Raw genomic sequence first — 17,857 nt, 5'->3', positions numbered from 1 at the left:
GCTTCAGTCCAGAGGAATAATGGTAAATTTATGTTGGCTAACATACTGCGCACCATGTTCATAAGGGTACAGTTTCTTCGTTCAGCAATTCTGTTCTGCTGAGGTGTACCAGGCATGGTGTATTGGTTCACAATCCCCTGGCCCTTACAAAACTCATAAAATGCACCAGGAGCTTGACCCACATCAGTATGTCTTCCATAATATTCACCGCCTCTATCTGATCTCACAACTTTAATCTGACGATCTAATTGCTTTTCAACTTCAGCCTTATAATCTTTAAAAGTTGTTAGAGATTCAGATTTCTCCTTAATAAGATACAAGTACATGTAACAAGAATAATCATCAATGAAGGTGATAAAAGAAGTATGTCCTGTTATGCCAACGATTTAGTAGGGACCACTAATGTCAGTGTGAATGAGTTCTAACAAATTAGAGCTCCTAGTGGGACCTTTCTTATTTGCTAATATCATTTTACCTTTAAGACATTTGACACATGTTCCAAAATCAGAGAAATCGAGAGGATGTAAGACTTCATCCTTTACGAGACGATTTAATCGTTCTCTTGAGATGTGGCCTAAACGTTGATGCCACAACATGGACGAAGTCTCTAAGTCTCGTTTCTCTTTCATCCTTGTGAGTGATTCATTAATGTTATATGATAACAAAGATTTGGAAAAATTATCATCTAGTTCTAATCTATAGAGACCACCATCCAGAATACCAGTACCATAAAGAACAGAATCATAGAGGATAGAGAGTTTGCAATGACCATGGGAAACAATAAAACCGTCCATGTCTAACTTTGGTCCTGATACAAGGTTCCGAGTTACCTCAGGAACATATAAGGTATCATAAAGTTTAATACATAAACCAGTTTTCATAAATAATTGTAATGTTCCAATGGCCTTCACTTCTAATTCTCGATCATCCCCAACCTTAAGCATTCTTTGGTTTCTTTCCAGCTTCCGGATTGTAAGGAATCCCTGAGTTGAATTGGTAACATGAACCATAGAACCAGAATCAAACCACCAAGAATTAGCAGGAACAATTAAATTATAGGACTCAAGTATCATAAAATAATCATTACCTTTCTTAGCCAGCCACTCCTTAAAGTCAGGGCATTCCTTCTGCATGTGTCCTGCCTTTTTACAGAACTTGCAGTGGATTCTGCCTAAGGAGTTCTTAGAGCTGGAAGGTGCACTTGTATTAGGATTTGGCCTTTGGACTTTAGAAGCATCCTTCCTCTGCTGATTGTTCTTCCTTTTCTTAGAGTTGGAGGTGGTGAAGTTTGCAACATCGGTAGTGCGATCCATCCTCATATGCTCTTCCTCCTGTACGCACATGGCGACCAGCTCACTCATCGTCCATTTGTCCTTCTGAGTGTTGTAATTGATCTTGAATGCTTCAAAGGACAAAGGAAGCGAAGTAATGATGAAATGAACGAGGAAACCATCACTGATTTCCATTTCCAGCCCCTTCAGCTTATTGGCCATGTCATTCATCATCATGATGTGCTCGCGAATGCCGCTCCTCCCATCATACTTAGTTGTCACCAGCTTGAGGATAAGGGTACTAGCGTGTGCTTTAGACGTCCCTTTGAACTGCGCCTCCACAGAAGCCAAGTAGGTTTTAGCATCTTCAGAATCAGGAATGGCTCCTCTGATTGCATTGCTTATGGACTGCTTCATGAACATGAGAGACATGCGGTTACACCTAGTCCACTTTTCATGAGTCAACTGCTCAGCAACAGTACTTTGAGTAGTAAGGTCCGTTGGCTTATTCTCTCTTAGTGCATAATCAAAGTCCAGCAGTCCAAGCGTAAGCATGAGAGCATCCTTCCATGCAGCAAAGTTATCACCAGTCAAAGGTGGAATCCCACAATTGGGCGCTGATAGTGGAAATAAGATGAGCAAGTTATGATATTAAGGAAGAAGTCCTAATGTGATCTAAGGGCACGTTAAACTAAGGCAGGCATAAATAATGACCATTTTACATTATGAAGCTGTGATATTGTCTATTACTAACATCAAAATAATAGACTTAGTTAAAAATTCTACTTAAACGAAGATAAATCAGCTTTGGCCAGAAGTGTATCATTTAAGCATATGTGCAAAGTGGTTGTAACAAATCAGCTTTGGCCAGAAATTGAGACAATCACTTTAGTTATGCACTTGTTAAGTATTTTGGCCAGATATTAAGACACTCATGTTTATGATGCACACTCAACATAGCTTTCGTAATACTTGAATGATAAGTAGATGTATCAAATCAGCTTTGGCTAGAAATGATAAATCAGAAGCTCATTCAAGTTAAGCCATTTTGGTTTTGTAAAACATTATCTGATTCTGATTAATTAACTAAGTAATTACAAAACCAATTATTTAGTAGCAAACTACCTCTTAGCACGGGGTTCGGGGCGGAGCCCCGAGCTAAATCTTAGTTCACATTAAACAGCCTAAAATAATGAGGTTTCGAGTGAGATCTCGACTCAGTTATGAGGTCTCGAGTGAGATCTCGTGTGACAACCCTCACCAAACCAGGTATCCATACAAATTAATAAATATTTAATTAATGCTTAATTACTGTGCTTGCTTACAATTGTGGTTAAACTGCTTCTTGATTTCTGATACATACATATTCATGCATCATACTTTATTACTGTCACTCCATTTATTACACAGAACTATAGTGACGAACTTGATGCACAAAAGCACAGTTAGCACAGTGAACGGATAACTCAGTAAACATGCTGACATTGCCAGCACTAGACAGACATTGTCTCTAAGGCTAGTATGAGCCGGGAATAGATTACTACACTAGTAGGGAGTGTGGGGAGGTGAGGATTGTAAAACTGCGTCACTAGGTGATAGTTATAGTGACCGGATGTGCCTAAAACATGCTTTAATTACAAAATTCTGCACTTTGTGCAAAAATTCAGCATTTAACTTAACTAGCAAAGTGCAAAAACATGGGAAAATAATACTTGACACTTTCCAAAGTGTCGGGAAATTATTGTGTCACTAAAAACATTATAAAAGACACTTTAAATACTTATTTAGCACTTTAACGGATCAATATCCAACCGGACAACCGGACTTTACCCGGAACATAAAAATATTGTCAATGACATTGTTTATACTTTTCTGAGCTAGTTAGGGTCCCCGAACACCCTAACACCCTTTATATTACACTACACACTAACAATCTAATTAAAATCCTAACTAAACTAACTAGATCCTAATTATACCTTTGCAAACCAACCATACCCCCTAGTTCGAACGGTTGTGGGAGTGGGGACACACTCCACAATTCTTGATTATTTTAATCAAACATGTCTAATATCTAGTTAGCATTTTATTTGATGGATAAAGCACAAAGTGGATTATAAATTTACATACAAGGTCTTCATATTCATTCACAAATCACCAAACCAAAAATTGCTCTCTCTCTCTCTTCTCTCCTTGAGTGTTCGGCCGAGAACACTAGCACCACCACCACCACCGTCAAGTTTCGATCTAGCTATTTGACTTACATACAAGTGTGCTAAAGATCATTCAAGCAAGCCCGGTGCACTCGGAAGCTCAAGAACCTCTCTATATCTCTTTTATCCACCTTGTTTACGTCTTGTTTATTCCCTAGCCTCGAGCTAGTAGTAAGTGCCTCTAAACACCAGCTTGTTCTTGTTTAAAGTGGTTAATAAGTGATTTAACGGCTAAAACTCAAGAACACATAAGATCATAACTAAAAGTCTTGAAAGTATGATGAATAAGTTGGTTAAAGAGAAACTAGTGGTGTAAATCATGAAAATCTTGGTTAGTTGTGATTATTTATGTTGTTTGTTACTAGTAGTGGGATGGATCATCATCTAACCATGCTAGATCATGTTCATGAAACATGAGCTAGTAGTATGTTAGTGTAAAAGTTGTAAAAGATGATGAACTCTTCCACTCATGAAACATGAACTTGTGTAAACATAATTTTCTTGTAAAATAAGGTAGTAAACTAGTAGTCTACAAGTGGTTTTTCGGAAGAACCAAGTGAAAGATGCAAGTCTTGATTAAAACCCGGATCTTACATAAACTAAAAGCATTTTTCGTGAATAAACAAGGGTGTAAACACTTGTGTAACAAGAAGATTTAACAAAGAAATATTTTCGTAAATTTTGACTAGAAGTTGTAAAACTACAAGTTCTTTAAAAATAAAGTTTTCAAGAAACAAATTTTATTTTTAAAGATGACAAGATCTACTAAATATGTTAGAAAGTTACTACATATTTTTACACAACTTTCAAGTTCATGAGTTTGTGATTTAGACTTGATTTGTCAAGTTTGATGTTTAAATGTTGTATGTTGATGGTTGATAAATTGTTTGATTGAATTTTGAAAAGAAAATGATACGCTAGTAAGCGTGGCCACCTCCAGTTACATAGGAAACTCTGGCGAAATTTTCCAGAAAATAACACTTAGAAATATTTTTGTGACAAGTGTTTATAGATATATTTTTGACTTGTTTTTCCAAATAAACTTCGCCATGATTTTATTACAAAATAACCAAGTGTCGGAGGTGGATTTTCGTAAATAAAACTTGTTAAATATATATTTAGAATATATATTTCAAAGAAAACGCTTGTGTGATTATATGATTATTTTGTGAACTATATAAATTACCCTAAAAATAATATTACTTGAAATATTATGAAAATACGACTCCAAAATAATACCAACGCCCTCACAAACAAATATTTAAGTTACACCGGTATTGTTATTACAACGCGAACCTTAAAATGTAACTGATGTATTTTCGGGGAATACTCTTAAATGTGTGTTTTGAGAAAGTATTATTTTGGAAATGGTGTGAAGTAAAATATAATATTTTTGGGGAAAATATGTATATTTTGGAGATAGAATATTTTAGACAAGTGATTTAAAATATATTTTTCATGTGAGACTTAAAAATATATATTTTCGGAATTATAAAACACGCATGTATTAATACCCACATCCTTGGGAAAGAATATAATTATTAAATGAGTAAATTGCCATTTTAGTCCCTGAGTTTTGTCCAAATTTGTCATTTTAGTCCAAATAGTTTTTTTTGCCTTTGGCTCCCTGACTTTTCCCTTTTGTTGCCATTTTGATCACATACACTAACTCCATCCAAAAACTCCATCTTTAACCAGGGGTATTTTGAGGATTTTCATTTTAAATGTTTTCAATTGCCATTTGAATCCAATTCCAAAAAATCAAAAAAATTCCAAAAAATAAAAAAAATTCAAAAAATTCTAAAAAATCCAAAAAATCCGTTTCGGCGCGAACCGTTTCGAACCCGAACCGTTTCGAGCTGAACCGTTTCGACGCGGACCGTTTCGACCCGTACCGTTTCGACCCGTACCGTTTCGACCTGAACCGTTTCGAGCTGAACCGTTTCGACGCGAACCGTTTCGACCCGAACCGTTTCGACCCGAACCGTTTCGACCCGTACCGTTTTGACCCGAACCGTTTCGAGCTGAACCGTTTCGACGCGAACCGTTTCGACCCATACCGTTTCGAGCTGAACCGTTTCGAGCTGAACCGGTGTTCGAAACGGTTCAGCTCGAAACGGTTCGGCTCGAAACGGTTTAGTTCGAAACGGTTCAGCTCGAAACGGTTCGCGTCGAAACAGTTCAGCTCGAAACGGTATGGGTCGAAACGGTTCGCGTCGAAGCGGTTCGGCTCGAAACGGTTCGGGTCGAAACGGTACGGGTCGGAACGGTTCAGCTCGAAACGGTTCGGGACGAAACGGTACGGGTCGAAACGGTTCCCGTCGAAACGGTTCGGGTTCGAAACGGTTCGCGCCGAAACGGATTTTTGTATTTTTTAAGAATTTTTTTAGAATTTTTATGATTTTTTAGAATTTTTATTATTTTTTAGAATTTTTTGGAATTTTTTTGATTTTTTGGAATTTTTTTGATTTTTTGGAATTGGATCAAAATGGCAATTGAAAACATTTAAAATGAAAATCCCCAAAATACCCCTGGTTAAAGATGGAGTTTTTGGATGGAGTTGGTGTATGTGATCAAAATGGCAACAAAAGGGAAAACTCAGGGACCTAGAGGCAAAAAAAAACTATTTGGACTAAAATGGCAAATTTGGACAAAACTCAGGGACTAAAATGGCAATTTACTCTTATTAAATAATTAAGAAGTGTAAATACGAAATAGTTGTCTAACTATTTCCCAAAAACGTTAAACCTTAAGCCAAGGCACGGCCGTCCGTCTAATAGAAGTTAGTACGTGTAGGTCGTCACGCAGCAGGTTGTTTTGGGACGGATTATTTCGAGACGCACTTCTGTGAGTTCTTGTCCCCCTTTTCTCTTAACTGTTTTCAGTTTTTATACTTCGGGGGTGAAATACATGTTACTATGATTACGGATACTTTTATACATGGTATGGTTAGCGTAAGGAGGGTTACTACTTAGATCATGTGAGTGGGTAGGCGGAAACTAGAGGCCATTAATTCTCATTGTAGGACCGAGGGTCATTAGCGGTAGATCTATCTGGGTGTAGCGAGCCCAACTCCAGGCCCAACTGTACGGACCTCGGGGTGACTTTAAGCCCGACGCAAAAATCTGCTAGGTTTGAGTCTTCCTACAGCACTTCACACATATCATTGGTCTTGCAAACCAATAGTGATCTCATTTTTCCTTATTTGCTACATACCAGGGATTTTCATATATACAAATGTATTACAAAGGTTTTTACATACTCACTTTTACATGAACTCGCTCAACTTTTGTTGATTTTTCAACTTACATGTATTTCAGGGAATTAGGGATCTGGCGAGGTATGCTATGTCTTCTTGCTGCGTAGAGAAGTGATGTCATCCAAGTTTAGGGGTTGTGACTTTTGCCTGGACGAGTCACAAGTCTTAAACTGTGTTTGTTTCATGTTTTGTGGTTGTGTCTTATGAACAAGGTTTTATTACGATGTGTTGTAAACTCGTTGCATGTGTCGACGTTTGAAAACAATGTTGTCGTATTTACTTTTAAAACTTCAATCAATGGATGATCATCATGGTTTTACTTTCATATAGCTTTGTTGTGATTAAGCTATGGTATTAAGAAGTCACACCAAATAACCCACGCTTCCGCAAAGCCAGGGTGTGACATCTCGAGTCAAGTCTCGACTCATCATTATGAGGTCTCGACTCATTAAGGTCTTGAGTCGCAACCTCAGTGTCTCGATTCGTAATCATGGTCTCGACTGCTGTGAATTATGAGATCTCGACTCCTTATGAGGTCTCGAGTCGCAACCATGGTCTCGAGTTGGGAAGATTGAAGCCCTTAGTCGAAACCTTAGTGGTCTCGAGTCGAGACCTTATGATCTCGAGTCAAAATCGTTGTCTCGAGTTGTAAACATTTGAGAACACTTATGATTTCGAGTCGAGACCTTCTGGTCTCGAGTCGAGATCTTGGTCTCGGCTCGTTAGAAGGGATTTCGAAACTTCCTGTTAACAACTGTGAATGTGAAAACATAACTGGAAATTCGAATTCTAAGGGATTATAAGATATGGATTCCTGTTTTAAGATGATCTAATTTTATCAAAAATACTTCGATAATTATAACTGTATATCTTTTAACAGTTTTCGAATAAACTTAACAGATTAAATTGGATCAAACAGGAAAAAAACACTCATCAATCCTAAATACATTCCAAAACATAAAGGAATTTTTGAATTTTCCTAAGAACATGATGAACCCTAAAAAAATAAAACATAAATTCTGGAACCCGAAACCTGAATTTTAAGGCTTTTCTAAAACAAATTTCGGTTATAAGTTTACACGTTTTGATTTCGAGACATTTAAAACAAATTCTTTTCCTCGAAACAGAGATCTCGAGTGGATCTTTATGACTCGAAACCGGCTGTTAGGTTTATTAAGTTATCAAAATTCCGTTTTCCAGATTTCTATCCCAGAATTGATGGATACGAAAACAGAACTGAATAATCAACATATGCTCTGATACCACATGATGGTTCAGTTCTGTTTAAACATAATGGAAAACATGAAAACATACCTGTTACAGCAGACAATGCAGTGGAGAATCCAGTCAGAGAAGATGACATCGAGTTCGACATAGTTGTCAGTGTGATCTGGTTCATCCTTAGGGTGCTGAATGATGATGGTGATGATGAGAACCGAATAGGGGATTCGGTTGTGGAGAAGAGGCCGATTGATGTTATGCTGATTTGGTTATGTCTAAGTGTGTAACCTTTTAACCTCTACATAATTCTCCTTATATAAGCACCCAAGAGGAAACCCAATTAGTTAATAAGGGTAATATGGTCCATCAACAATTACCAACTAATTATTTAATAGGTTATTATATATTTTGATCTATATTATGTAAATGATTATAATGACTACTAGATTAAATATTAAACATAATATCTTTAATCTTACATCTCTTCTTCACTGAGCCGGTGGGTAGTCACCGCCCAAACCACTCACCGCTCACCAATTGAAGGCCGACACGACATCACCCCTCGGTAAACTTCCCTCCCCGCCCCACTCCCCATTACCATACCATCCACCCTAACCAAACTCAACAATGGTTTTCGCAAAAGTACAAATAATCATGTGTGTGATTAATTACATTATAATTGTTCATTAATGTTATTATTATTACGTTGGACCAGTATAGCGTCACGATAGAGACTAATAAAAAATGATGATATGTATTATTCTTTTTGAGTGAACCAGGTCACTTTTAGACTAATATATTCAAAACTCAAAAGTTTGGGTGGTCAGGACACAACCTTCAGTATTTCAAAACTTTGGCCAATGTCTATGAATTTCGACTTCATTTCATCATCTGAGTGACCATTGAGTAATTAATATAGAACATGGAAATATCATCTTGGATTGAAAGTTGTCTTTGTTTATTGACCAGATCGCTCTCAGGGGAAGAGTCACTCCCCAAATTAATCACTTGAGTTAACTCACTTCACCAACTAATAAAAACATGTCACCTTATCTTCTAGAGTCAGGGCTTCAAGTGGTTAAATGGGTTGGGGCGTTTTCTAGCTCATCATTTGAACTCGCGCCGTTTTTTAAGAAATTCCTTCACTTTTTCTCATCCACCACACATTTATTTCTTTACTTTTTCTCCGTGATGGTGATCCCCCCCCCCCCCAATCCATCACTTGCTCGTGATGGAATCACCAAGAGCATTTAATCCGGAGACTCATCACAAGAGTGCCCCGCCCCCCCTTAACATTGATATCTTACCGACTCACTCATAAGCTACTAAAATTACTCACTAAAAGTTCTAATTGAACTAGACTTAAATGGTTCAAAGATGAATCACGTTTAATAATGATTTTCTTACTTGAAGTTCTTACAAAGATATTGATTTGGATTGAGATAATAAACAAGCCTATTATTTGTATAAAATATGTTAATATCTATGAATAAGTATATCACTAATTACATGGCAAATACAATTATATATGATAATATAAATGGATTTACGTTAAACACTAAGACCACCCGTAGTGGGGCGTGATTTTTAAAAAAATTGAAAAAAAATGCCCCAAAACGCCCCCTCATCCATTACACTAGGCGTTATATTAAAAAAAATTCAGAAAATTGATGTTGGCGTTATTAAGAAAACGCCCATGCTGACTGGACTGCCACGTGTCGGATAATGCCCCATGACGGGAGCATTATTTTTCTTAACCACTACACATGGTCTGACTATTGCGAAAACACGCGTAACAAAATATATTATTTGTTTTTTAAATTTAAAACTCTTTTAACATATAAGAGAACTAGGTTATAACCCGTGTATTACACGGGTTGAATAAATGAATTTTATATATTAAATAATAAAACAATATATCTTTAAAAACCTCTTTTATTGCACGGGTTGAATACATATAATTTTTATTTATTAAATAATAAAAAGTTATATCTATAAGAACCATATTGTACGGGTTGAATAAATATAATTTTATATATCAAATAAAAAAGTTATATCTTTAAAACCGTTTGTTTTACACGAGTTGAATAAATGTAATATTGTTTACCAAATAATAAAATAATAGATCTTTAAGAATTTTCATTTATTACACGGGTTAAATAAATGTAATTTTATATACCAAATAATAAAAAGTTACATCTTTAAAAATTTGTGTATTACACTACACGGGTTGAATAAATGTAATTTTCGTTACTAAATAATAAAAAATATATATCCTTAAAAAACCCCGTGTATTGTACGAATTGAATAAATCTAATTTTATATATCAAATAATAAAAAGGTATATCTTAAAAAACCTCATCTATTACACGGGTCGAATAAATGTAATTTTGTATAGTAAATAATAAAAAAGGTATATCTATAAAAAAACCACATGTATTGCACAAGTTTAATAAATCTAATTTTATATACCAATAATAAAAAAAGTCATATCTTTCAATATACTAATGGATAATACTCGATACGCGATGGATATGGTGATTGTGAAGATAGTTCTTGAAAAGAAGATATATTATTCAAGAAGCAAATCAATATCTATTTGAGTGATAAAATGTTGGTACCAATTCTGAAAAGTCGATTTATAAATTATCTAATAAAATCGATATAATAATTTTTTTAGCAATGAAAATAAAAATATTTCATATATTAATACAAAGTTTGGTTTTCGTGATAAATAATTTGTTTTATTTAAAAATATCTTAAATTAACAATTTAAATTTTAGAATCATATTTTATTAGAAAATAGAAAAATGGTATTCAAAATTTAAAGTAGGATGAAATTTAATATTAGTTCATTATTCATTTATTTATTTAATTAATATAAGATAAGTTTGGAAATGAGGCGAGAAAATCATAAAATTAAAAAAAATGATGTTGGGGTCCAAAAGGGTTAGAAAAAAAGACGTTGAGGGCTCAGATGTTAAAAAAATCCTTTTGGGACCAAAAGGGTAAAAGTGATATAACCACATGGGCCAAAATCGTAATTTACTCTAATATGAAATTAGATAACTAAATGAGGCGAGAAAATCATAAAATAAAAAAAAAGATGTTGGGATCCAAAAGGGTTAGAAAAAAAAAAGACGTTGAGGGCTCATGTGTTTAAAAAATTTCTTTTTGGACTAAAAGGGTAAAAGTGATATAACCACATGGGCTAAAATCGTAATTACTCTAATATCAAATTAGATAATTAAGTTTGAATTTGAAATAAATAGATAAATATAAAAGTAATAATTAAACTAAATAATATTTAGTAGGAGGATTATCTATAATTAATTAGAAATCTATAATTAATTAGAAGAGATTAAATCTATATATATATATAAACATGATAAATAAGGGCTTATGTGTCATGTTATGAGGGCTTGGAAAATGAGATGGCATCACCTCATGCATTCTTGAAATTGGTTTTGGCTCCAAAAATTCGGGTCTTTTTTTTTCCTTTAAACGGGCAGACACGGGATCCATTATGACCCGTGTATTTAATAGTTCTAAAACCCTAAATCTGCCACCGTCGCTTCTCTTCGTCTTCGTGTTGAAACTTGAATCAGTTACCCTATGTTTAGATCATTCATTTTGTTGATTCGAAGGCACCGATTTTCACTATTCGGATCATATAAAGACTTGTCTCAATTGTTGGTTTTTCCCACCTACCGACACCATCAAATTTCTTCATGTCGCTCTTCTTTGCCGATCTTGATGCTTCATTATTCATTATTGATGTTGATGTTGAAGACAAAGATGAAGACGAGGATAATTATTGATGAATCAATACGGTTTACTCTCCAGGCATGTTTTCTTCATGAATAAATACCACGTTTTGTGATATTTTTTGTATAGATAACGTTTAGTTCAAATTAGTTCAGATTAGGGTTTTTTTGTTCAGATTTTTTTACATCGATTTGTTCAGATTAGGGTTTTTTTGTTCAGGTTTGTTACATTAATTTGTTTAGATTAGGGTTTTTTTGTTCAGATTTGTTACATCGATTTGTTCAGATTTGGGTTTCTTTTTGTTCAAATGTTTTCGTTGATTTGTTCATAACAATCATGTTATTTGTTTTTTATTGTGATATAAACCCTAAATCCTCATGTTTACGAACGGTGGTTATCCGATTGTTGTTGTTTGTTGATTTGAACGTTGAAGAAGAATGAAGGTGTGTTATGGTGTCGGCTGGATCCGAAATGCTTTTTAGGGTTATGCATGCAAGAGAGGATGAGACTGCTTCATTAGTAAGTCGCTATAAATTTTTAGTCTATGTTTTCTTAGATCTACACTTAGCGATTTTCTTACCATTATGCTTCCGGTTTGTTTCAGGCGTTTGGTGTTGGAAGACTACCTAAATGGTAGCCGTATCGATGATGATGTTTAGTTAGTGAAGTGGTTAGTCGGTGTAAGTACATCCAACTACAAAGGTCAGCATTCTGCAACCATACATATATCATTTTTTTATTTTTTAAAATATATGCTATTTATTTGTATCTACTCTTGACTTTCAAGTTTTTTTCTTTTAGCTTTGTATGACTAGGTATTTCGTAATCTACCAAATTCAGAGTATCGGTTTCATCGCTTTCTATAAATTATTTTGGATTTCCACGAAAGCATCTCTAATCGGCACTACGTTTTTACACAAAGTTTCAGTGGTTGTAAATGCACGATTATACCTACAGACCTGTTTGGGTCGAGACAGGTTCGGGTTGGAACACGCTTTGGTCAGAGTTTGTTACAAGTCAGAAGTGGTTCAGGTCATTACGGGTTCGTGTCATAACAGATGGACTTAGAAAAAGGTTAGTTTTTTAGGTCATGATGGGTTTTGTCCATTACGTGTTCGTGTCATAACTGGTCGACTGAAAATATTGCTATGTTGGTGAGACACTCTCTTGACCCAAACCAAAAGATTTGATTATTATTATTATATTTTTGTTTACAGATGTTATAGATTGAAAGTAAAGGACGGAATCAAAAGTTCTAAGTTGGATTCCTGAAGTATTGTTTGTATTAGAGGACACTTCGAACAGTTAGAGACAGAGTTCAGGTGTATCCTCAACATTTATGGCCCTAAATCATCCGGTAGTAACTAAGCCTCTTAAATCCATGATCTTGCTGAAACTTTAGGGTGAACCCAATCCATATCTGTCTGTAATGCTTTAGATATCTAAATCCAGTCACCATTTTTTAGTTTTAATCTAAATATAGGTTTATGTAAAGTTAAAATATATACAACACACACAAAAGCTCAAGTGACCCGATTTGAGTTGTTGACCCATTAACCAACCTGATGCGACCCATTTTGACCTATTAGTCTGTTACCCAATTTGTTTTAACCTGACACCTAAACTGACATGACCCGTTATCGAAACATAGATTCCTTATAACTGAAATCGCTATAAGTTTGCTTTTAATTTCAGCCAGTTAAGTACTGTTGTTTATTTCAGCGTGGGTTAACCAGTTTGCATATTACAGATAGAAACATAACATTTGCTTTGAACGAATCCCAAAAAATGTATTATGACCCGTTTTGACCAGTTTGACATGAACGCATTTTGGTCCGATTCGATTTGACCCATTAGCCAACATGACATAACCCGTTTTGACATATTACCCAATCTGAGTCTATATGTATTAACCTGATAATCTTGCTCGACCCATTTTTTAGACTGATTTTACATGTTTGTATTTGACTGGACCCCAGTTTGAATTTTTGTTTCTTATTTTTTTAGTATCTTAATTTGTGCACAACCTCATTTGGTTTTTCATTATTTTGTCCCGTTAAGAAAATCCATTTTTTAAATAATGGTGTATAGATATTTTAGCTTTAATGATCTTATTTACAGAAGTCATCGACTCGCTGGTATATATAGAACTTTAGCAACTTCGATGCCAAGATGGTCCATTTGTAAGTACTACTACAAACAGTAACACTTCAAAAAAGCTATTATAGGGAACATGGATTAAAGTCTTAAGATTGACTGCAGGTCTTATCATGATTGGGAGCATTAAAATAGTATGCGGTTAAAGGAAGACCCCTGCAATGGGCCAGCCACACCAATTATAATAAAGGTGTTTTTTGATGTCATCTTAGCTGTTTATAATGATATCTATCTTCACTTACAATAGAGTAATAACCGTTAGTTAATTGAACAGGCCGATGTTGATCTTTCAGTGAAGGCCCATCAAACTAACGCTGCTGTTTCTAAGGCGGACGCCAAGTCTACTAAGGCAGAATCAGTTAGAACTGTGAAAGCTGGAAGCAGATGTGAAGATAAGCGGAAAATTCAACAGGTATAATGCTAATATACTATATACTATATGTCGTTGGCCAGCTTTTGTTTGATAGTGGATGGGCTATTTTTTGAACAAGTTAACGTTACTCTTTCTTTGGAGATTAAGTGTAGTTTATCTTGTATAATTGTTAGGTGTTATTACAAGTGGACGGAGATGTTGATGCTGCAATAGAGGTTATCATAACAGGTCAAGGAACTGGAGAATCATTGGTTGAAAACGATGGAGTTGCTTATTCAGTGGACGACAATTCTCATGGTAAGGACCGGTTAGTACATCTTTTCGTTTGCTGGTCAGATTTTTTTTTGCTCTATAGTGCAACTGTTATTGTTCTTCCAAAGTTTAACTTAATATAGGAAATGCTATAAAAATGATTTAGTTGGCAATTAGGCTGAACATATTTCATGAACTGTGAAGTAAATTAAATCATATAGGAAAAGTGCAGACATCAAAATAGTGGAAAAAGAGGACCTTGATCTTGTAAGTCATTATATAATGATTCATCTTAACTAAAAGGTATTTATCTACTTTTAACTTTATAATTTGAGTGTTGAATAGGTGAGTTGTTTTAGCTTATATGATGTTGCCTTCACTGATGGACTACAGGCTGGTGCTATTTTAGGATGGCTTAAAACCTGTACTTGCTGTAATGTCCATTGTTAGCCAGGAGATTGAGTCGGATAATGCATTGGATTACCGAAATCAACTTATGAATATTCTTAAGTTCAGTGAGGTTTGTTCTTTACTTGCTTATCTGGATGCCTTTACACTAAGGAATCAAGTCCTTTCTCACATGCATTTCATACGACTTTAGCATACCAGTTGCATCAAATTGAATTAACAAGCCATTAAATTCGCACTCATATCCATTATGGTGTTCATCATATTGCTATGTTAGGTACCTAATGGTCTTGAAATAGGTATCGGAACAATGTCACGGGGAGAGAAAGCAATAATTATGTAACAAGTCAGTACTTAAGTCAAAGCCCTCTGATACCTTTCGTACAAGGTATCGAAGAAATTAACTTTGAAGTGGACCTTATCCATTTTATTCAGGTCTGCAAATGTTTTTTTTTTCTTTCTTAGTTGGAAGCATACATCTTTTCATTTGAACACTAATTCTGGTATATTTCCACTTGTATATCGTTTTACAGGTACGGAATGTACTAGGAGATGGCCGTCTAATAAAACGCCGCATAAGAGACGACAAAGGTGTTGTTGCAGTCCTTATTTGATTATTTCTCGGCTCTATTAGCCATTTAAATTTAGTGGCCATTTTTTAGCATATGATGATGTTATTTAATATCACATGCAGCCTCTAAAAACTAAAATAATTGTTATTTTAATTTTTAGAGGCTGCATTAGAGGAGGATCTGGTGCAGGCTGCATGCCAAATGGAAATCTCGATGATGCAAAAATGCAAGATGACACCTGAAGGAGATAACTATTGATCTTGCACATGATATGAGAGCTATTCAGAAACAGGTTTTAATTTAATTCTTTCTATGTCAATGAATTATGAGAATTGGAGAAGTGGAGAATTTTTTGAACATTTTTGAATGCAGGTTACGGAGGATTAGAAACTGTTGAGGGAAAGAGTAATGCATTTGAGTAGAGATGCAGGAATAGAGCGTATGAAGAATGCTCTTTCCGATGTGAGTTCAGGCACAACGAGTTTGCTATCCGTATCATTCACTACACCCTTTGTGTTAGTCAAAGGTAAATTTCATAGTTTATAATCACAAATGCATTTCATCGTCCCATCTGGTGTACGTTTATTATAAGAATTAGGAGATGTCAATTTTGATTCAACTGCTCCCCATAATCAAAAGTTTAGGAAGAAGAATATAACATTAAAGCAAATGTTGGTTAAATTTTAACATTTGAAAGTTGCATGTTACCTGAAACTTGAAAGTTGAAGTCTTGAACATTGGAATGCCTTTTAATCGGAGTTGTTCTGCATAATAAAGAGTTTGCTTCACATCTCCAATCGAGTAGATGATTCTAAGTAATTTACATACCACCAGTTATTGTTCAGTATTTGTTGTGTTTGTGCATCACATAATAACAAAGATTCTTCTTTTAATAGGTGGTTCTTTATTAGCGTTGAGATGTTCGTGTCATATTGAAGGTTTGTAGCCTTTTTACTGAACACTTGCTGGCTATTTAAGCCTGTATTTCATCATGTATTTCATCATGAGAGAACTCTGTCCGCATCATCCGAAGTGGTAGAAAGCCCCTTAAGTCAAGGAAGAGCTTTTGCGCCCCTCTCCAGATTGCATCGGTATCATTTTTAATTGTTTTGGGCTGAAAATACGTGCTTAATTGCTTTACTTTACAAAACCATGGTACACTCACATGTTGATCCAGTTTGAGAAATTGATTATGAAACCCCTGGTTACATCTGGACGAAAATGGCATACAATACCAATGGGTCAAGGTATCGCTTATATTTAGTTATGTAACATTTTAAGTTATATTTATAAATTTCTTTGGTTTTTTATTCGGTGACACTTTTTTATTTGCTTGCTATAGGCAAATGCGCCCCAATAAGGCAGGTCTTAGGTAAGAGCAAGATGATATTAGGGCTGCTAGAAGGAATCAACATTGTGAACTTGCAGTGGTAAGTATTGAGTAATGGTCATAGTTTATTCAGTGTTTCAAATTTTGATTGTCATGCGGGTTGTTATTGATTTTTAAAACTTATATTGGTGTTACCGATTTCAGTTTAAAATGAAGCCTGAATTGCACTATGGCGATGATGACTGCCCGGTTTCTATTTCAGATAGCTTTTCAAAGGATGCCCAACTTAACTTTGAGATTGAGCTGATTGAGTTTTCTAAGATCAAGGCAAGAACTACAATTGGTTATTTATAATTTTTGTACACTAAATTCACACTATACGGACCTAACTTTGATGTGAAGCTGCTATTTGAAGCACACACTTATAAGTTGTCAATAACTCTAAACTGAAATTGATGCAAAAATTACTTGCAGCCCTTCTTTTTTTTATAAGTTGTCAATGGCGTGATGTGAATAAAAATGAACCCGGATGGTGACGTTTGTGACGTTTATGCTTATGTAGGTTGTGTTTATTTAGTTTTTGTGTGTCGTGAGCCCGAAATTGACGTTTATGCTAATGACTTTGAAAATGTTGTTTATGTACCTTTTATTATTAAAAACTAAATTTTCCTAACGACATAATTCGATTAACGTAAATTAATTTTTCCTACCCGGGTGTATACCCGGGTGATAACCTAGTTAAAATTATAATTATCAATAAGTTATGGCCTAATATGATGACAAGTGTCCAAAAGTTAATTTCTTTTATTATATGTATAGATGATAGAAATAAGTCATGTGAACATAAACGTGCACATTTGTATATAAGAATAAAAAATCTAAGTATATAAACCGTAAAGAACTTAAAACTTTAGGTTTGTTCTTTTTCCTCTTGCAATAACTTAATTTTCTGTAATGAAAACAAATACATATCTTAAATAATAAACGAGTCAAGTCAAGTTCAAGTTTGCAAATTTACTCATGAGTCGAGATTGAG

General features: G+C 34.8%; 1 protein-coding gene and 2 long non-coding RNA genes across 6 annotated transcripts; all 3 read left to right on the top strand.

Annotated features, from left to right (window-relative positions):
* Positions 1–11,919: 11,919 nt before the first annotated feature.
* LOC110938457 lies at positions 11,920–13,086 on the top strand. 3 transcript variants are annotated; one of them, XR_004894044.1, is made up of 4 exons: positions 11,920–12,248; positions 12,334–12,431; positions 12,658–12,803; positions 12,947–13,086. It is a non-coding gene; the product is annotated as an uncharacterized LOC110938457 (long non-coding RNA). The 3 variants fall into 3 exon arrangements; XR_002591411.2 differs by having other exon boundaries at positions 12,652–12,803; XR_004894043.1 differs by having other exon boundaries at positions 12,545–12,803.
* A 778-nt stretch (positions 13,087–13,864) lies between these two features.
* Positions 13,865–14,908, top strand: LOC110938456 (OVARIAN TUMOR DOMAIN-containing deubiquitinating enzyme 7-like). 2 transcript variants are annotated; one of them, XM_022180777.2, is made up of 5 exons: positions 13,865–13,912; positions 13,992–14,076; positions 14,161–14,298; positions 14,433–14,556; positions 14,744–14,908. In XM_022180777.2, exons 2-5 carry the CDS (start codon positions 14,023–14,025, stop codon positions 14,809–14,811), a joined length of 384 nt encoding a protein of 127 aa, XP_022036469.2. In that variant the 5' UTR covers positions 13,865–13,912; positions 13,992–14,022; the 3' UTR covers positions 14,812–14,908. The 2 variants fall into 2 exon arrangements, with proteins under 2 accessions (XP_022036469.2, XP_022036470.1); XM_022180778.2 differs by having other exon boundaries at positions 14,733–14,908.
* A 1,572-nt stretch (positions 14,909–16,480) lies between these two features.
* Positions 16,481–17,297, top strand: LOC110938455. Its single transcript, XR_002591410.2, has 3 exons — positions 16,481–16,738; positions 16,834–16,921; positions 17,026–17,297. It is a non-coding gene; the product is annotated as an uncharacterized LOC110938455 (long non-coding RNA).
* Positions 17,298–17,857: the final 560 nt, after the last annotated feature.

This window comes from Helianthus annuus, chromosome 5 (assembly GCF_002127325.2).
Source record: "Helianthus annuus cultivar XRQ/B chromosome 5, HanXRQr2.0-SUNRISE, whole genome shotgun sequence".
Lineage (NCBI taxonomy): Eukaryota > Viridiplantae > Streptophyta > Magnoliopsida > Asterales > Asteraceae > Helianthus > Helianthus annuus.
Note: the sequence above shows the minus strand (reverse complement) of the source record. Positions and strands in the feature narration are given on the sequence as shown.